Below are 20,904 nucleotides of genomic sequence, written 5' to 3'. Positions count from 1 at the left end.
GTGGCCATTTCCTAATTTTGGCGTTATTTTTTAAACACTAATTTTTATTATTGAAAAAAAAAAAAATATATATATATATATATATATATATGCATATAACTTTTGTACCTACATCCACCAAATTTGATAAGTGCAATGTTTAAAAGTGTAAAACTAGAATGCAAATGTAAATTAAAATAAAAATTAAGCTCATTAAATTTATTTAAATAAAAATATGTCTATCACACACGAGTATATGCATGTATAAATATATGCATAATAATAAATGCACATTGACATATATTTTCTAAAAAAAAAAACAATACACTTTTATTTCGATAATCTTTAAATATCCATTTTATATTATGAAGTGCCAGTTTCGTTATTTTTTTTTATTCCTAATATCCTTATTTTTTTTTATGAACAGTTTACAGTTTAATTTTAATTTTATAAAGCCAAGTAATAATGTGTCTGAGCGTGGAGAGACAAAAGGAGAAAACATACAATATGTTGATAAATGTGTAAGTAGTATAATTTTCGACATAATTAATAGCAATATCAGTATTAAAGATTTACCTTCTTATATTTTACTAATAACTTCAAAAAAAAATAATATAAAAAATATTTTTGATAAAATTATATATGATCAAGACTTATCAATAATTGTCAAAGAGTCTGGTAGTTATATCTATTTGAATTATCTCAAAACTGTTATTTTTACTATTAATGAAAATACAAATATAAAATATTTAAAGAGAATTTTAAAAGTACTTATAGACAATGATGTATGCATAGAATTTGATCAGAGAGTCAGAATTTTATAGGTTTACAAATTTCAGAAACATAAAAAAATATCAACATTTTATTTCTTATAAATTATATATTTCGAGCATTCTACTTATATACAACTTTAATATTAATTTTTTAAAATTAAAAAAAAAAAAAAATTTTATTTTTTAATATTTTTTAACTTTTTTTAACTTTTTTAATATTTTTTAACTTTTTTTAATCTTTTTTAACTTTTTTTAATCTTTTTTAATCTTTTTTGCTGTTAATGCAATGTAACAAAATATATTAAAAAAATTAATATCAATTTATCTTTTTGTGTGTGTGCATTTTCCCTCATTGTAAAAAGTTAGCTTTTCTTTAGTTCATACTTTGAGTTAAATTAAAGTTTTCTCTTATTCATTATGCATATATATGTCTATATCGAGGAACAGTAAATTATATAAAGTGAGACAACATATCTTTTCATAAAACATCACAGTGGTATACATACAAATTAAAAGGAATATTTTTATATATAAGAATATGAAAGAAATAAAATTTAAGCGTCTAGTAGTTTGAGCTAGCTAAATGATGTTTTATTTTAGCTAGTTATATGTATATATGTATTTTTTTTTTATTAACAAAAAAAAACAGCCAAAATGTAATGGAAAATTTGGCTATATATAAAAAGTTTATGTTACAACGTTGTAAAATTGTCCAAACAAAAAATATATTAGTTATAATAAGGTTAATGGTATATTATTCTTATGAAAAAAAAAAAAGAAAATGATAATCATTGTTTACATTTTGTCTTATCATGTAATATTTCCATAAATATATAATATGGTCAATTTTTTATTTCTATATATTCAAAAAATATAAGTTTTTGTAAAAAATAAAACTTGTTAGCATATGTAATATTTAACTTTTTCCAAAGGATTGATATGATAATTTTTTTTTTTTTAAATAATTAATATAAACATTTATTAGGAATAATGGTCCTATTAAATGGAAAATTCAAATATATCGCGGTTGTAGCGATATTTTACAATCTTATTATTTTATTAGTTAAGGAAAAGTTTCCTTATATGTGCACCCAACAAAAATCCCATACTATTAGTAATAGAATTCTTTATGAATATTTGAATAATTTTGTATCCAAAGATATTTTTAGACGCGACGATATAACTCTTAAGAATCTTAACTTTGTTGAAACAAACTTGAAAAATGATAAGGATGCTGAAATTAAAGAAAATAGTGATACACAAAGCGTTGATGATAATATGTTTCAAAGGGTGTATAAATTTGTTTTGAATTTTTTTTATGGAAATAAGAAAAATCGTATAAACAAATCCATGAACTATGGAAGATATGATAATTTTAATAAAATAAATGATATTTTTGAATTTATGAGAAACAATGGTTTACCAATTAATATAACATCAGTATGCTTAATAGACACTGGATTAAATATTAAGGATGAGTTAATTAACTATTTTTTAAATCATGATATTAGCACATATAATAGTTATACATATCATTCAGTTAATATAAATTATAAAAAACCTGATTCATTTAATTTGGGAGTAAATAGCGAAAATTGTGATGAAGATAGTAATTCTGAATGTGAGTCTACATTTTTGGAGAATCATAATGGGTATGAAAAATATGAAGATAGATCAAAAATCCAAGGCGATACATTAAAATTGATAGAAAAAAAATATGAAAAAAATGTGGATTTACAAAAGAGTGGTATAAATGTAGAAATATGCAAAACATTTGATAATAGTAAGGAAAAAAAAAATGATTCGAATATAATTCCTGTAATTAAATGTCTAGAATATTGTAAAACAAAAAATGTAAAAATAATTCATATAGATTATAATATAAATGAAAAAAATGAACAATTAATGCAAATTATAGAAGATTTAAAAAAATCGGAAATATTCGTAGTTTTACCATCGAAAAAACTATTTAATGAAAAGTCTCATGGAGACAATTCTGTAATATATCCATTTCCATTTTTTGAAGATTTTGAACATTTTGAAAAATTTGAAAAATTTGAAAATGTTTTTTTTTTGGACAGTATAAATAGTAGTTTAAAAAAAGGAGATGACCATGATATGTTAGATTATGAAATTAGATATAGTTCAGCATTTTTTATAAATATAATAACAATCATTCTAAATATATATCCCAATATATCTATTAAAGAGTTACGAAATATATTAAGCTATTCAATACTATCGAAAGAAACGCCAGAATTAAAAACAGAAAATATTTTTGAAGGTAACTTTGACATAAATAGATTTATTCATATTTTATTAAATAGGGGAATAATTTACTCTGATTTTGTTCAAAAATATGAAGATGTAACACCGAATGAGCCCACGAATAAAACATCTGTTTTAGAGGGTCAGGAAGATGGTGAGATAGAACCACAGACCGATTCCTCTACTGATATATACTATGATGAAGATGGTTCTGGTGAAGGTGGTTCTGATGAAGGTGGTTCTGGTGAAGGTGGTTCTGGTGAAGGTGGTTCTGGTGAAGGTGGTTCTGGTGAAGGTGGTTCTGGTGAAGGTGGTTCTGGTGAAGGTGGTTCTGGTGAAGGTGGTTCTGGTGAAGATGTATTGAGTACTTTGAATGAGTTGGATGACTATAGTGAGGATTCCTATAGCAATAATAAGAGTGAGCAGTTATTAGAGGATGAAAATGGGCTTGAAGATGAGCCGTTATTAGAGGATGAAAATGAATTTGAAGGTGAGACTTCCAAAGATTTATATAGTGTTAAAGAAAACGATATTTATGTTATTGAAAGTAAGAATCCAACTAATAGCTCTTTTATGCAAATGAATTATGATGATAGAATAAAATCAAAATATGTAGACAATTTAGAAGATGCAAATTATCAAAATCATAGAGCTCAATTTGAGATAAATAGAAATGGCAATAGATATCCTATATTTTCTGAAGACAATTTAAGAGATAGACAAAATACGCATAACATTCAGATGGTAAACGATGGTATAAATTATTCAGAAAATGGAAGGAATATAGAAGAATTATATGATAATGATTTTGAAGGTTATAGAGGAAAAAATTTAAACCCCGAGTATAATAATAACAATAATAATAATAATAATATAAATAGAGAATTCGGAATTTTAAATTCTTGGAGAAAAAATGATGAGGGATTATATTTGAATGATAATGAAGAAGCTAGTCAGCCATTTGAATGGATGGACATGCATGCAGATGATATATATCAAGATCGAAAAAAACGATTAAAGGAAAATAATTATGATAATAAGAATGGAAGAGGAAGAAGAATAGATGAAGATAATAAACGAGGTAGATATATAAAGAATCGAAATATGCAGAAAAAAAAAAAATTTGATCGTGATGTAAAAAATAAAAGATATTTAAATAGAAGAAGGAGTAAAAGACAGATCAGTAAGAAAAATAAAAGGATTATGAGAGAAAAAAAAAATAAATATAATAATAGTATACTAAAAAGAAATGAAATGAAATCACATAATAATCCACAAAAAAGTCCCAAAATAATTCCAAGAAGATATTCTAGATAAAGTGAAAGTAATAAACACATTTAGTAATGTATATATATAGAGAGGGTATATATATATATTTATACATATTTGGATGGGATGAAATGATACTTGGTTTTCCTTAGATAAACTTTAAGATGGGGTTTAATTCAAAGAGAATATACTACATGTTCATTTTATTCGTTTCTTTTTTTTGGGGGTATTTTCGTGTTTAACCGTGTTGTACATGCTTATGCTTTTAATTAGCGTCTTTTTGCTAAATTTTATTAAGTTATATTTTGTTATATTAAGTTTTACTTTGTTTTATTTTGTTTTATATGTTTTTGTGGGTTTATGAAAAATAATGAAAATCGATAAAATTGTTAAACTTTTTATTTGAGAGTGTTTAGAGTGACATTGTTAAGGGAATTTTTTTTTTTTTTTTACAACCAAAAAATTTTACAAAATTATATATATATATATTGTATAGACAATGAATAATTAATTTATTCCTTTGTTTTTAAAAAAATTTAATAAATATAAAGAATTATACCTCAAAATTAGTAGAAGGATATAAAGAAATATTATGTACATTTTTAAAACGCAAACATAGAATAATCATATAACGTGGTAAGATTTTCATTTTAATATACAAATGATGTATATAATAATAAATTTCCTAGTTCGAATTTTTTTTTTTTTTTTTTTTTTTTTTTTATACAATATATAAAGGGATTTGAAAATAGACAATTGATATTGAATGTTATGTAAAAATTAAATAGTAAAAAAGTTTTTCAATTTTTGAAGAATGTAATTTAATGTTTCTCTTTTTTTTCCATTTACATTAGAAAAATAAAAACAAGTACAATTAATATATAGTGTAATTTTTTATTGTGAATATGTATAATAATAAATTTTTTTTTTGGGGGTATATATTTTTCACACATTACACCATGTCAATAGAGATTTAATATACACATTTATTTGGTTGTATATTTGGTTGTTTGTTTGGTTGTTTACTTAATTTTTATTAACAGTGTAATGGTAATTATATACATTCTATATAATTCTTATTAATTAAGATAATGTTTCTCTTTTAAATATAAATTAGTAGTAATTTATTATTTTTGGTGAGTTTATTTTCCATTGTCCATAAAATATAATGATAAAACCTTAGAATAAATCTGCTATTTGTACCGGTGTAATTACAATATTTGTTAGAATAAAAATTCGAAAAATAATTTAATTTAATTAAATTTAAAAAAAATAAAATATTTATAACGGCATTATAAATACTTTATTAATTTTTTAGTTAATTTTTTAGTTAATTTTTTAGCTATTTTTTTAGCTAATTTTTTAGCTAATTTTTTTAGTTAAAATACCCTTTAAAAGACCCATATATATTGAGCACACACATACACACAAATGTATTATACCCCCATTTGTATATGATATAAATTTGTGAATATTTTGATAAATTATATATTTCTCTTCCAAGACATATTAATTGTGTGTGTATGTATGTATAAAACTTATAATTAGAATGAACTGAGTGTTTATATTATAATTAGAACGAACTGAGTGTTTATATTGTATTGCGAACGAACTGAGTGTTTATATTGTATTGCGAACGAAATGAAAGTTAAATATTTGCGATATATACATATATGGTCTTTAATATATCATGTTTGTAATGTAATTTATAATAGATCATTACATATTATTGAGATTAGGAAAAAAAGTGAGATAGGATGGGGAAGGAATAACAGAAAAATAAGAATTTTAAATCAAATAAATAATAAAGAATTAGAAATAAATAAAAATAGTAAGACAAATATATATGATATATTTTCCGATGATGATATTATTAATAATGAAATAATTATGAAAAATTATTATAAAAATTTAAAGAAGACTAAATTTAAAATATCTCCAAAAATTCATAGATTAATTATAAGTTTTAAAAATGAAAATAATATGTTAAATTATCCTGGTTTTATGAATAAAAAATTTATTAAACTACTTAATTATTGTGGTAAAATAAAAAAATTAGAACATGTTAATTTATATCTTTATGATATAACCCCAAATAAAAGTGAACTATTAATAAAATTTTGTTTATATGCTTTAAAAAATAATAAAAAAATTAATGTTGAAGCTGATTATAAGCTTAAACCAATTTATTATAATAAATTTTTAAAGAATTATATTCCAAAAAATGATTATTCTTTACATTCTAATGAAAAAAAGAAAAATTTCCAAATAAATAATTCATCTATGTTTAAAAATAGTAATATAAATTTAAAAAAATATAAAAAAATAAATATTATCGAAGAACAAAATGATATAAGCGAATTAATTAAAGGAACCCAACTGTCTAATTTATATGAAAAACATAATGTTAATGTTTGTATTATAGATACAGGAATAAATTATAATCATCCAGATTTAAAAGATTCTATAATTGATATGAAATCTACTGAAGGAAATTATCGTCAAAAAAAAAAACAAGATAATAAATATGATTTTTTTAGTGTCTCTAACCCAATAGATGAACATGGTCATGGTACTTTTATAGCTGGAATTATTGCTGGGAATGGAAATAATATTAATATAAATGGGAAAGAGGGAATACAAGGAATAAATAAAATGGCAAAATTAATAATTTGTAAAGCTTTAAATAATAATAACGTTGGTAATATAAGTGATGTATTAGAATGTTTTAATTATTGTGCAGAAAAAAATGCAAAAATCATTAATGCAAGCTTTTCCACTAAAAAAAATTATCCCCATTTATATTATGCATTAAAGGAGTTGGAAAAAAAAGGAATTATCGTCGTTACATCTTCGGGAAATTGCGTGCAAAAAGGGGATGAAGAATATCAAGAAAGCAAACAAAAAGGGGACAGGAAAACGGAGGCGAATACTAAAACGGAAGCGAATACTAATAGCGATGGCAATAGTGATGGTGGCAGTGATGGAAATAGTGATAGTGGTGGGTATAGAGAGTGCAACCTAAATTTAATGAAATTGTATCCACCCGCTTATTTAGCAAAGTTAACAAATTTATTAGTTGTTTCTAATATTGATAAGGATTCAAATAATGATATTATTTTATCCAAAGATTCATGTTATAGTAATAAATATGTTAATTTTGGAACCCAAGGAAATGATATTTTATCGACGCATATTAATAATCAATATGCTATAAGTGGTGGTTCATCTTTTTCAGCTGCTATTGTTACCGGAGTTATTTCATTATTATTTTCAATAAACCCCAATTTAAATAATAATGAAATTATTGATCTAATTAAAAATTCAATAATACAAACAACTAAGTTGAAAAATAAGGTTAAGTGGGAAGGATATTTAAATGTTTATTTGCTTATTAAACTGATGATAGAGAAAATGGGACTTACACTAGTGGAATAAAAAATGATTTTTAATACATGACCTTATGCAATAATATATGCTTCTGCCCATTTTTTCGCCCATTTTTCGCCTATTTTTTCGCCTATTTTACTCTGCCCATTTTATGTCATGGGCATGGACCGTTTGCAAAATATATAGTTACCTACCACGGGAGTATTACAGGACAAAAAGAAAAGAAAGGATGGATATATTTATACATCCTAAAATGTACATGTTCATTATTTTGTGCAACTTTAAAAGCAAAGCCGAAGAAGAAATAAACAGATTGCCATTTTTATCAAACAAGCATAAATCGAAGTGTTGAAAATGATGAAAATGGATGAAAATGATGAAAAGGTTGAAAATGATGAAAATGATGAAAAGGTTGAAAATGATGAAAATGATGAAATGTTGAAAATGATGAAAATAGGAGAAAGGGTGTTTTACTTCTCGGAAAATAGGTAATATAAAATTGAGAGTAAAATGGAAATACATATTTTTAGGGTTGGGTTTAATTCATTTATTTTTAAAAATTTTTTAAGTTGATATTATTGTGAAAAAATTGGCTAGTATAATAATTAAATATAACTTATAACAATTTTAAACAAAATAAAATAATACATTTTTTTAAGCATACATATGTACATGTATATAATAAAATAATTACTACATATTTTTTCATAAATTCAGGAAAATTAAAATAGAGGAAATTCGTTATAAAAAAAAATGTTTTGTTTATATTTTGGCATTTTCAAATAATATATTATAATAATAAATATATATGTAACTTTTCATATATGCATAGTAATAATAAAGAAAGGGTTTTGTTTTATTAGCATTAGGGGAAAGAAGAGGGGAATATTTTTGAGGAGCTGTAGAAAATAGAAAACCCTTTTCATCCCTTTCAAAGGATAAAAGGCATAAAATATAAAATAAGAAAAAATTGGTTTATATTTCCATTTATTCTTGTGCATATATATATACATACTGTTAATTTTTTTGCGTACTAATTTTATTATATTGGAAAAATAAGTATAAATTATATTATATAAAAAAAGTGCTTAAAATGTTTTCCTTACAATAAATAGCGACTTGCTTATTGGCATTGTTAAAATGTTATTCATATTTACATATAATATTTACATGATATTTACATGATAATATTTACATATATATATTATGATTATATTAAATTTGTTCACTACATTTTTTATTACATTTTTATTATATTTTTTTATTTTTTGCCAATTAAACATACAAAGAATAGTGCGTATATTTGTATGTACATACAAAATAGTATCGTAAAATAAAGGAACAAATTAATTAAAAAATAATGTGGTATTTTTAAACTTGTAATATTAATATAAAAAAATATATTTCTTAAATTATATATAATTTACAATATATGCAATTTCGCAGTATAAAAAAGTAGTCATTAGTTATTAAGATTTTTTTTTTTTTTTTTTTTTATTTAAAATATGCTTTTTAAATTTGTAAAAAAAAAAGGAAATAATATTGTTATAATTGAAACTTTATTATAAACACAATAAAAACTCCTTTTGAGAAATAAAAAAGAAAAGGTAAATATTTATAATATTTTATAGATTTTTTTTCCAGCTTTTTATTAATGTAGAAATGGAAATAATATATATAACTTATACATTATGAATTGTTTATAAATATTCTCAAATCGATTATGCTTGTTTTTATTTAATTTTGTTGTATATAAAAAAAAAAAAAAAAAAAAAAAAAAAAAAAAAATATATATTATATATACATTATACATATTTGTTGAAACATAAAGGGAATATGGTATGAGCGAACAAGAGTTGTAGCTTGCTTAATATGACAAAATAAAATTTCTTATTTTAGTCTCGATATAGCATTATTCACATTCTCTTTTTCTCTATCCCATATCACCACTACATATAAAGTGATACGTTAAAGTGATACGGTTTGTGTATGTGCATCTACCAAAAATAATTAGTCATATTTTTCAGTTTTAAAAATTGACATTTTTTTTTTTTTTTTTTTTTTTTCTCCAGATATTTTCCCCCAGTTTTAAAAACATAATTTATTAAATTTAAAATCGAAATAAATGGCAACTATAAGACCACTTGCAAATGTTTATAGTATCAGTGGGAAGAAGGTAGTTGGGGAAGTTGAAATTCCTGTTGTTTTTCAAACCCCAATAAGGAACGATTTAATAGAATATATTTTTAGCAATATGTCAAAAAATACAAGGCATCCATATGCTGTGAAATTAGGTGCAGGATATGAAACATCAGCAGAATCATGGGGTACAGGAAGAGCAGTAGCTAGAATTCCAAGAGTTCCAGGAGGAGGTACACATCGAGCTGGTCAGGCTGCTTTTGGTAATATGTGTAGAGGTGGTGGTATGTTTAATCCTACAAAAATATGGAGAAGATGGGGAAGAAAAATAAATTTAAAAGAAAAAAGATATGCTGTTTGCTCTTCTATTGCTGCTAGTGGTATTACTTCATTAGTTTTGGCAAGGGGTCATAGAATATCAAATTTAAAAGAGGTTCCTTTAGTTGCTAGTAATGATATCGAAAGTTTGCAAAAAACAAAAGATGCTCTTAAATTTTTAATAAGCTTAGGATTAAGAGATGAAGTTAATAGATTAATTAAATCTAAAAAAATTAGAGCGGGAAAAGGAAAAATGAGAAATAGAAAATATAAAATAAGTAATGGACCACTTATTATTTATAGCAAAGATTCAGGAATTAAAAAAGCTTTTAGAAATATTCCAGGTGTAGATTTATGTAATGTTGAAAAATTAAGTTTATTAAAATTAGCTCCAGGTGGTTCTATTGGTAGATTATGTATATGGAGTGAAGATGCATTTAAAAAATTAGATGTTATTTATGGAAAAACTTTCCAAAAATATGTTACTAAGAAACATTATATATTACCTAAACCAATTGTTAATAATGCTGATATATACAGAATAATTAATAGTGATCAAGTTCAAGCTAGCTTATTAGATAAAAAGAACCCATGCAAAAAGAGAACCCAAAACAAAAACTCATTAACAAATTTTGCTGTTAGATGCAGACTTAACCCAGCATATAAATTGTTAAGATCATTAGCAGTTCGAAGAATGAAGAAAAGCATTTCTGAAAATGCAAAAGATAAAAAAGAAAAGAAAACTAAAAAAAATATAGAAAAGAAAAAATTACAAAAATTGAACAATGCATACTATAATGGAATTGCAACATCTGTAAAAAGAAAAAAAAATAAAGAAGAAAAAAAAGCAAAATCTAAGAAAGATGAAAATAAAGCCCTTACAACAAATACTGGTGATGAATAAACAAACTTTTGTTAAAAAAATTCTGTCTTAAATATTTTCGAAATATATCACAAATTTTATGATAACCTTGAACATACTGTAATATTGAAGAGCATAATGGGCAATGCAGAAGAAAAAAAAAACACATGAAAAAGAAACCGAAATTTAAAACAATGTATAAAATGATCAGCACATTATTCTTAATAATTATATCTATATATACGAATCTATTAGGGGTACCCACATAACAAAAGAGAGTGGGGCAATCATCTTTTATTTAAAATTGTATATATATATATGTATATATATTTTTTTTTTCATGCATTTTTTACATTAGTAAATTAAATTATTATTTATAAATCTTTTACAATTTTTATATCATTGCTATCATTTTATTTTTTTTGAAATTCTTTCATGTATGCTTTTTAACTTAATATTTTTATAATTTAAAAAAAAAAAAAAAAAAAAAAAAAAAAAACTGCTAAAGGAAATAAAATTAATAAGTTATTATTGTTCTTTAAAAAGGGAAAGTATGTGCAATTACGAAAGTGTACAATTATGAAAGTGTACAATTATGAAGGGTTGTAGCTTGCTTATTTTTTTATTTGGATGTTATAAATATTATTGAGGTATTATTAGATGCTATATTTTTGATCATTACATAAGTAGCTATATTTTATGTGTTGATTTTGACATGTTTGTTGAAGAGTGTAAAAAAAAAAAAGTCAAGTATGAAAAAAATATAAAACTTGTACATAATTTGGTCATATATAAAGTATCAAAATTAGGTATCATATCGTGTTATTTTATAAAACAGGAAAATGTGACAATAGTTTAATATTGCTATTTTTGTTATATAGAGGGGAGTAAGCATGTGTTATATGCATACATTGAAAAAAAAAAAAAAAAAAAAAACCCAAAAAAAAACCAAAAAAAAAAAAAAATATTAATAGGAAAACTAAGTAGGAACTATTATTTGTACTATCACGCTTTTATACTTATAAGTGACGCGGCAAATGCACATATATACATATTATGTACATGTACATATATATGCACAATTTTATTGAGTTGAGTATGTTTAGTATCCACATTTTAATACATGTTCATAATTTGTTTATTTTGAAATAAAAATCCATAAAATATAATAGGAGACAAATATTATGTGAGATTCAGAAAAAAAAGGAAAAATGAAATGGAAAAATAAATAGAAAAATGAAGTAGAAAAATGAAACGAAAAATGAAGTAGAAAAATAATAATGAAGATCTAATAAATGTGTATATGACTTAGTCAAAGGGAAATATATATATTTTTTTTTTTTTTTTTTTTTTTTTTTTACATTTTAAGATGAGTATCAATAGAATAAATAAAATTATTCTTTGCTCAAAAGTCGAATTAAAGTCGATAGAAAAAATAGAATTTTATACTAACATAGGAAATGATGTAGTAAAGTAAAATATATTATGATTATATATAAAAAGAGAAAGAGAGTATATTATTTTGATATGAATAATGATAATTCTTTGTATGTATATCATATTATATGTAAATTTATTTAATATTTGTTTTTTATTTCTTATTTTTAGAGACTTTTGCGAGTTTTTTTTGCCAACGTTAAAATATAACAATTTTCATGTAACCTATAATTTGAATACTGTCCAAGATGATGAAAGAATTAATCTCTTCCCAAGTATAAAATATATGACATGACATGATATGACATGATATGATATGACATGATATGACATAATAACAGTTTAAATGTATTTCTTACTTTTTTGTAATTTTTATAGGGAATAAAGATATATACACTATCAATTTAAATTTATATAAATATAGTCACCAATTATATAACAGAATATTATTTTTGGATTCCAAATTTTTTGAATCTCAATCTTAAGATCGTGTGTATGGGCATAGGCAAATTATACAAGTAGTAAATTAAGAAAAATATATCAAATTTATATACCAATTTATATACCAATTTATATACCAATTTATGTACCAATTTATGTACCAATTTATGTACCAATTTATGTACCAATTTATGTACCAATTTATGTACCGATTTATGTACCAATTTATGTACCGATTTATATACCGATTGTATATATGCATATATATATGTATGCATTTTTTGTGTCTTCACAAATAGGATGAAATAAACAACTTGCTAGGGCCCTTATTTTTATCCTAACTTTATCTTGTAACTACTTTGGCAATATACAATTCGAATTTGAACAGAAATAATTTTCATAATAATAATTAAATTACAAGTGGGCATATAATGGAGTAAGAGCGATATTTATGCGTCTTTTTTATTTTTAAGGAAAATGATAAAAATGTTACAAGGCAATTGCTATGTGAAAATGTGCATATAAAAATATATGCATAAAAGGAAATATATAAAGTAAATATATAAAGTAAATATATAAAGTAAATATATACATAAAAGTAAATATATAAAGTAAATATATACATATATGTAAATATTTACGCACACACACAAACGCTACTTAAGGAAAAGTCTAAAAACCTTATATTTTGTAAAAATAAAAATCACCATTATAATCTTATGTTTGGTCTTATTTTTTTTTAAGTATAATTTTTATGTTTTGCATATATAGCAATGGTAACAATATAAAGTGTTGTATATTATTACATTTATTTATTTGTTTATTTATATATTTACACTTATATATTTACACTTATTTATTTATATAATAATTGCAAAAAAATATACTCAATTTTTACGTACAATAATATGTTACCTATTATTTAAGTCAATTTATAAACTTGTTAAGTAACACTTGTATATATATATATGTGTAATGTGCACATATTTTTTTGTAATTTTTTTTGAAAATCGATCTTTAATATTTATAAAAATGCAAATAATAACAAAAAAATAATTAAAATAAATTTTCCAAAAATGCATACTCTTAATTCTGTATCATACTTATTAAGGAATAATTCATTTTTTTATGTATTCACTAGAGAGTGTACATAATTACAGTTCGTCTTTGTTTTTTTGTGCAATATAATATATTTAATATTTTTTTTTTTCCTTATTTTCCTTATATATATATATATATATCCCCATTTTGTTGCCTCATTCCTGTCAATCATTTAGATCTAACATTTACACACTTTTAAGTAATTTATTGTTAGCATAATTCGGAATATTATTATTGTTATTTTACAATTTTCATTCTGAACATATTTATTTTGGCTAATTTTTATCTTGTGTATGTATATGTAAATATGTATATGTAAATATATATATATATATATATATATATATATACATATTTTTTTTTTTTTTTTTTTTTTACTTTCTGATATATCACAAAAGTGGAATGAGGGTTCAAATATACGTACAATTTTGGTAATAAAAATTAAGGTAGATTAGGTAAAGTGAATATATTAATAATAAAAAAAAGTTTACATATATGTGTGTATACAACTACTTTTACACATATTAAGAGTGTAAAGTTCCAAACGCAAACATATATTTGCGCTTATGATATAATGCCCCAACTCTCTTGAATGTTCACATGGAAACAAATAAATCGAAAAAGGCTATAGTTAATAGTAAAAAGAATGAAGCTTTACATGAGTTAGTAGATGATACAGCCAAAAAGGGTGTCAAATCACCTCCATGGATAAACAAAGGAAACCAAGTAAAAAAAGCTAATATACCTGGAGATCCTAAAAATAGTAATGCTTTGAAAAAGGAAGCTCCAGGAAATCCAAATCTTGTTGAAAAAGGAATTGTAGGCGTTCCAAAAAAACCGCCCACTAACACGGGTAAAACTAGTGCGAAAAGTGACCCAAAAAGTGGCCCAAAAAAGGACACGAAAAATGATGTAAAAAATGACCCAAAAAGTGTCCCAAAAAGTGACCCAAAAAGTGTCCCAAAAAATGACCCAAAAAATGATGTAAAAAATGATGTAAAAAATGGTGTAAAAAATGATGTAAAAAATGATGTAAAAAATGGTGTAAAAAATGATGCAAAAAATAATAATGTTGATAGTACTGGATATGGAAAAGAATTAAAAATGGACAAAGATCGATTAGATGAAATAAGAATATTAATTAATGACGAAAATGAATTGCATACATTGCCATCTGGAGCTGTTGGAAGGAGAGCCCCTTTGAACCCGTTTTCTTCACCTATACTTGGGAAATATAGAAGGAAAAATGTAAATGCAAAAAAAAAAGTAAAAGATCCGAGATTAAATAATAATCCATTAGTTGGAAGATTAGTAGTATGTATATCAACTACAGCAATTTTATTTTGGGTATTTTTTTCTGAAATGATATTTAATTATAATACATTTAATGGTAGATGTATATCTAAAGTTTTATACCCAATATATACAGAGCATTTAGAATCAGATAGAGAGCCGTTTTTTGTATTTTTAGGATATGGTGCATGTGAATATAATTTAGAAGAATCAGCTTTAGATAGACATTTTATAGGAACACAAACATCTGATGATGGATGGCCAAAAAATAAAGTAGAAGATAATCCAGATGGTAGAGGATATGCTACATGGGATTCAATAAATAATCGTGTATATAATCAATTAGGAGGGTTAAATACAAATTATATTAGAAATTATGGAGAAATATATCGTTTATTTTGGTCTATGTATTTACATGGTGGTTTAATGCATATAATATTTAATGTTATATGTCAAATTCAAATATTATGGATGATTGAACCAGATTGGGGGTTTCTAAGAACATTATTTTTATTTTTTATTTCTGGAATAACAGGAAATTTATTATCGGCTGTGTGTGACCCATGCGGAGTTACAATTGGATCATCAGGTTCATTATATGGATTAATAGGAGCATTATTTGCTTATTATGTAGAATATTGGAAAACTATACCTAGGCCATGTTGTGTTATTATATTTATGATATTAGTCGTTATATTTGGTATTTTTATTGGTATGTTTGGGTATACAGATAATTATGCACATATTGGTGGATGTTTAGGAGGAATACTTTATGGATTTGCTACAATCACAACAGTATCATCAGCTGATAAATGTACATTAGGAGAAAGAATGTTAACATCTCCACCTTTTTCATGGTTTTTATCGAATGCAACGAAACAACTAATTGAAGAAAAAGCTAGAGAAAAAAAAATAAAAGGAGAAAATTATCGAAAAAAACAAATAGCTAATAAAGTACATAAAACAGATGCATTACATAATATTATGTCTATTATGAAGAACAGAATAAATGATGAAGGAAGACCAGCATGTAAAATGAAACCAAGAGAGTGGATTGTACGTATCACATCTGCATCTATTTTAATTATATTATGGATCATTTTATTTATCTATTTATTAGATGAAAGTGCTTATCGATCTTATACACCAATGGGCCAAATTAAATTTAGTGGGGTACATTCTTGTTTTTGTTGTGATATTGTTAAAAAAATTCCTTTAATAGATAACGGAAAATTATATTGGTGTTTTAGCAATCAAGATGCTTTTGATTACTATTGTAAAGAATGAAGATAAATTTTAGGATATATATTTATTTGTATTCTTTTTATTCATATATTTTGAATTGTTTATCTAAATTATTGTTTCAAGTCAGCAAACAAAAGTAAAATGGAGATACCATATTATAATATAAACAAGTTGGTAATATATATCATTTTTATCATGTTGTGTGAGACTACATTGGAATATATACTATGCTGGCAAATTTTTAAGATAATAAAAATAAGACAATCGGAATCTTCAATTATTTATATTAAATAGATTCACTTATAAATGTGTGTGCATTTTTTATTATTTATTTCCGTTATATATTTTTATTGAATTATATAATTTGTTTGTATTGTTCTAGTCTCAATTTTACTTTTGAATACTTTTCTAATTTTGATGTTTTCATCTTGCTTATTTTTTTTTTTTTTTTTTATACAATCTTGGATTATCATATTGTTTAATTTTATTTTCTACGAAAAACTTATTATCTTCGATTTGTGAATTATTAAAAAATTCACTTAATTATTTTTGCACTATAATTGTGCAACCATATAAATATATACATATGCAAATGCCATATATAGAATTAAAGAAGGTGTATCGGTGTGTTATATTATTGCACAATTTTACAATTGAGTTATATATATATACATACTAATTAAACAAATTATTAAATATTTAAAAAACGTTTAGTTTCTTCTATCACTGTTTCCAATATTGTCCCCAAATACACAGGCCTTGAATGCGTGCCTGCATTAGGATAAAAGGAATAAGCAAATAAAGTCGATATGAAGAAGAAATTAGCTAATTATGTAAAATAAAAAAAATAAAAAAATAAAAAAATAAAAAAAAATAGTTAAAATAGTTAAATAACGTTGTACATTTATAAGGAATTGTGTTAATATTTTTCGGGATATGTGTAAGCTTATGAATTTATATCCACGAAAATTTCAATACATATTTATTCACCTTTTTTTGAAAATAAAATAAAGCACAAAGTAAAAACATAAAAAATAAAACATATTTAATTATTTAACCATAATAATCTACTTGATACCAAGGAAGTAAACATTGAAAAAAAGCTACAAGCACATTGCTATCTAATGAAACATAATATTGTGATGTTGTGTTGGGGACAGGAGCTGGATGTGATACAGTTTTTTCCATCATGAAATCGGGTAATAAATAATTTCTGGATTTAAATTCGCTCACTCGTATTCCTTTATATTTATTTATGTCCAAAAGTGGAATTCTTCTGTGCCATTGCTTTCGTGCTTCATCAAGCTCCTTGGCCACTGTTATAAAAAAAAAAAAATATAAAAATTGAAGCGAACGAGGCAGACAGATTGACGCGAACGAGGCAGACAGATTGACGCGAACAAGGCAGACAGATTGACGCGAACAAGGCAGACAGATTGACGCGAAATAAATAAAAAAATAATAACAAATGTACAATTTTGTAAAATTATGAGTGTTCATAAAAAATACAACGAAAAATTACCCAACTCGTCCTTATACATTTCGTGTATAAATGCACTACAAACATGTACCCAGGTAATCATTTTTTCAGATTTATAATATATATTATTTTTTTCCAGATAAGCTAATATGATTTTTTGTACAATTTCATACTCTTCTTTATTACTAAATAAGGTATTGTCTGAAAATGGGGGATGTGACAATATATGCTTAAAGGATATATCATATATAGTATTTTTAACAATTTTTGATGTATTAAAATTATTATATTTTACAAATATTTGAACAAAATCGGGGTAAAATAATAATGCCCTAATTAAGAATAGATGAGAAGAATATGATAAAGAATATGATATATTTTTTTTGTCACATAAGTTGCTAACATTATTATTACCCCAGTAGCAATTAAAATTTATATTAAAATGTGGGATTAAAAATTTACATTCTTCATAAGAAAAAGAAGATAATATATCATTTTTTTTAATTTCATTAATTTCATTATAATTCACATTAGTGTTATTTTTTAGATATAAACATAATGGTATAGAAAAGGCGAAATTTGGTAAAATAAAATGAAGTCTAATTTCATAATTTTGAAAATCATATTTTTTTTTTGTGTGTGTGTTTTGTAAATAATCCAATTTGTCATTATTTCTATCTTGTTCAGGTAATTTTTTAGTAAAATCATTATTTTGACTGAACTGTTCATAAATTATTTTTTCATCATCAAAAATATCTCCATCCTGTCGTTTTAATGAGGAAATGTTTTCTTTGCATTCCATTTTCAAAATATTTTCTTGTGTTTTTGATATTTCATTAGTACTTTGATTGGTAGTAGGAATATTATTATGAGAGATTTCCTCATTTGGGTTTAATTTTTCCGTAATACAATTTTCGCCATTTTTAATATCATTTTCGTTAAAAAAAAAATCTGATATAATTTCATTAGTTCTAGATAGTGGCATAACATAATGAATATTTTGAAGGATAAAATTGAATGAAAAAAAAACCAAAAATTCAAAAACATTTCCTTTTAGCATAATTCCATCAATTCTTAAAAGTATACCACATAAATCATTGCATAAATCAATTTTACACAACAGTTTTGCAATTTCTAACGATGTTATAGTACAGCCTTCATATTCAAGAGATTGCATATGCATATATAAGGTTTTAAATAAAACTTTATTATCATATAGTTGTGGATTAACATATATTTTATGGTTATTATTTATATAATCTATATTAAAATTCATATGAAAAATGTTTTGTAATAATAATAAAGCCATTTTAATATACTGATTAGCTACTTCATAATTATTTGTTTCATTATAATATTCAGCTAATATTAATATTGTATCTATATGAAATGGATATTTTTTTATTAAATCATTCATTGATTGTATATCATGTGTATCTAATAATAAATAGAATAAATTTTCTGCTTCTAAATATAATTTTTCTTTTTCAATTTTAAATTCGTTTTCAACATATTTCATAGTTAATGGTGCTTGTATTGTTTTTGTACTATAATCTTGAACTAGCCAATTTTTCAAATATTTAATTTTACTTTTTTTAACAAATTTATTTTCTTTAACAAAATCTTTACCAAATATTCTTTTTAATTCTATATTTACATCAAAATTATTTTTTTCTAGTTTTAAGCAATATTTATATTTTTCATGTGTACATGCCCAAAGCTTGACTTCTTCCCTTAGCTCATGATTTTCCTTTGCGAATTCACCACTATTAATATTGCTATTGCTATTGCTTGGGTGTTTTGGGTTTTTTATATTTCGTTCTTGTTTTTGCTTCTCATATTGTTCTTCACCAATTTTATTTAATAATTCTTCGAGTTCGTCGTCTTTATTTTTTTTCTTTTTTTTTTTTTTATTTTTTTTCTTTTTGTTTTCCTCTGTTTCTTGTTTTGTATGTTGTTCGGTATCTTTTTTACTTAAACCCCCTTTTTTTTGTTTATTTTGATTTTGTGCATTTTTGCTAAAAAGGATTGTTTTTTCATCTCCCTCCACCTGAGTCGTACTTTCACTTGTATTTTCATCACTTTGTGATTCTTCCAAATATTTGAAAATTTGTTTTTTTTTCTTAGGACCAGGCTTTAGAGGCAACGATTCTGTTTCCACAGATTGATTTATTTTGTTTATCTCATCTCTATTTTGCTCTTTTAAGAACTTTTTTAATAGTCGACTAGACATTTTGAAATGCCTTATATTATTAACATTCGTAAAAACAGCAAAAAATAAATAAGGTTAGATAATTCGGTATATGTTACATATATATATATATACATGTACCTATATGGAACTCACACCATAACAAATCACAATATACATAAAAATTGGTAATATACTATTAAACTAATCTAATTATTTTTCTTTTTTTTGTGAATAAATTTTACATACAAAAAATTTATTCATTTATTCATTTATTTTTTTATAATATTTTTTATTTTTTGAGAGGTTGAAACATTTTTCCTTCCCTCTTTATATATACTCCCTTATTATTTCCAATCTCTTTTTTTTTTTTTTTTTTTTTTCTATGATCAAATGGATATGCAATTTTTTCGTTAAAATAATGTTTACTTGTTTATTCATTAATATATAAAACATAAAATTAAATGAAATATACAAACAAAAGAAAACGGCACCAATCATAGGTATATATAGAAAAAAAAAAAATAAAAAAATAATAATTACATTTTTAAATAAAAAAATAAATTAACTAATCGAAAAAAAGGAAGGAATAAATATATATTTTTAAACGTTGATAAAGATATGTAGTATATGTACACAAAATCCATAAATGAAATAATGATGAATTTATAACATAAAAATGTGACAATAAAATATATACATATATATGTGTTTAAAT

The 20,904-nt window shown here is 23.4% G+C and overlaps 7 protein-coding genes across 7 annotated transcripts; 6 read left to right on the top strand and 1 right to left on the bottom strand.

Annotated features, from left to right (window-relative positions):
- Positions 1 to 344: 344 nt before the first annotated feature.
- On the top strand, positions 345 to 803 carry PY17X_1108100 (conserved Plasmodium protein, unknown function; the record flags this gene model as incomplete). Its single annotated transcript, XM_022956448.1, has 1 exon — positions 345 to 803. One exon carries the CDS (start codon positions 345 to 347, stop codon positions 801 to 803), a length of 459 nt encoding a protein of 152 aa, XP_022812355.1.
- A 939-nt stretch (positions 804 to 1,742) lies between these two features.
- PY17X_1108000 (uncharacterized protein) lies at positions 1,743 to 4,337 on the top strand (the record flags this gene model as incomplete). The annotated part of the gene is made up of 1 exon (XM_719520.3): positions 1,743 to 4,337. One exon carries the CDS (start codon positions 1,743 to 1,745, stop codon positions 4,335 to 4,337), a length of 2,595 nt encoding a protein of 864 aa, XP_724613.3.
- A 1,593-nt stretch (positions 4,338 to 5,930) lies between these two features.
- Positions 5,931 to 7,727, top strand: PY17X_1107900 (subtilisin-like protease 3, putative; the record flags this gene model as incomplete). The annotated part of the gene is made up of 1 exon (XM_022956447.1): positions 5,931 to 7,727. The coding sequence occupies one exon, from the start codon at positions 5,931 to 5,933 to the stop codon at positions 7,725 to 7,727; it is 1,797 nt and encodes a 598-aa protein (XP_022812354.1).
- Positions 7,728 to 9,804: 2,077 nt separating this feature from the next.
- On the top strand, positions 9,805 to 11,040 carry PY17X_1107800 (ribosomal protein L4/L1; the record flags this gene model as incomplete). The annotated part of the gene is made up of 1 exon (XM_721734.2): positions 9,805 to 11,040. One exon carries the CDS (start codon positions 9,805 to 9,807, stop codon positions 11,038 to 11,040), a length of 1,236 nt encoding a protein of 411 aa, XP_726827.2.
- A 1,327-nt stretch (positions 11,041 to 12,367) lies between these two features.
- Positions 12,368 to 12,920, top strand: PY17X_1107700 (conserved protein, unknown function; the record flags this gene model as incomplete). Its single annotated transcript, XM_721735.1, has 3 exons — positions 12,368 to 12,471; positions 12,607 to 12,710; positions 12,814 to 12,920. The coding sequence occupies 3 exons, from the start codon at positions 12,368 to 12,370 to the stop codon at positions 12,918 to 12,920; spliced, it is 315 nt and encodes a 104-aa protein (XP_726828.1).
- A 1,657-nt stretch (positions 12,921 to 14,577) lies between these two features.
- PY17X_1107600 (uncharacterized protein) lies at positions 14,578 to 16,557 on the top strand (the record flags this gene model as incomplete). Its single annotated transcript, XM_719541.1, has 1 exon — positions 14,578 to 16,557. The coding sequence occupies one exon, from the start codon at positions 14,578 to 14,580 to the stop codon at positions 16,555 to 16,557; it is 1,980 nt and encodes a 659-aa protein (XP_724634.1).
- Positions 16,558 to 17,206: 649 nt separating this feature from the next.
- Positions 17,207 to 20,228, bottom strand: PY17X_1107500 (transcription factor 25, putative; the record flags this gene model as incomplete). Its single annotated transcript, XM_022956445.1, has 3 exons — positions 17,207 to 17,286; positions 17,574 to 17,831; positions 18,038 to 20,228. The coding sequence occupies 3 exons, from the start codon at positions 20,226 to 20,228 to the stop codon at positions 17,207 to 17,209; spliced, it is 2,529 nt and encodes an 842-aa protein (XP_022812353.1).
- Positions 20,229 to 20,904: the final 676 nt, after the last annotated feature.

The sequence above is a fragment of the Plasmodium yoelii genome (assembly GCF_900002385.2).
Source record: "Plasmodium yoelii strain 17X genome assembly, chromosome: 11".
NCBI classification, from domain to species: Eukaryota; Apicomplexa; class Aconoidasida; order Haemosporida; family Plasmodiidae; genus Plasmodium; species Plasmodium yoelii.
The sequence above is the reverse complement of the archived record's forward strand: the minus strand, read 5'-3'. Positions and strand labels throughout refer to the sequence as shown.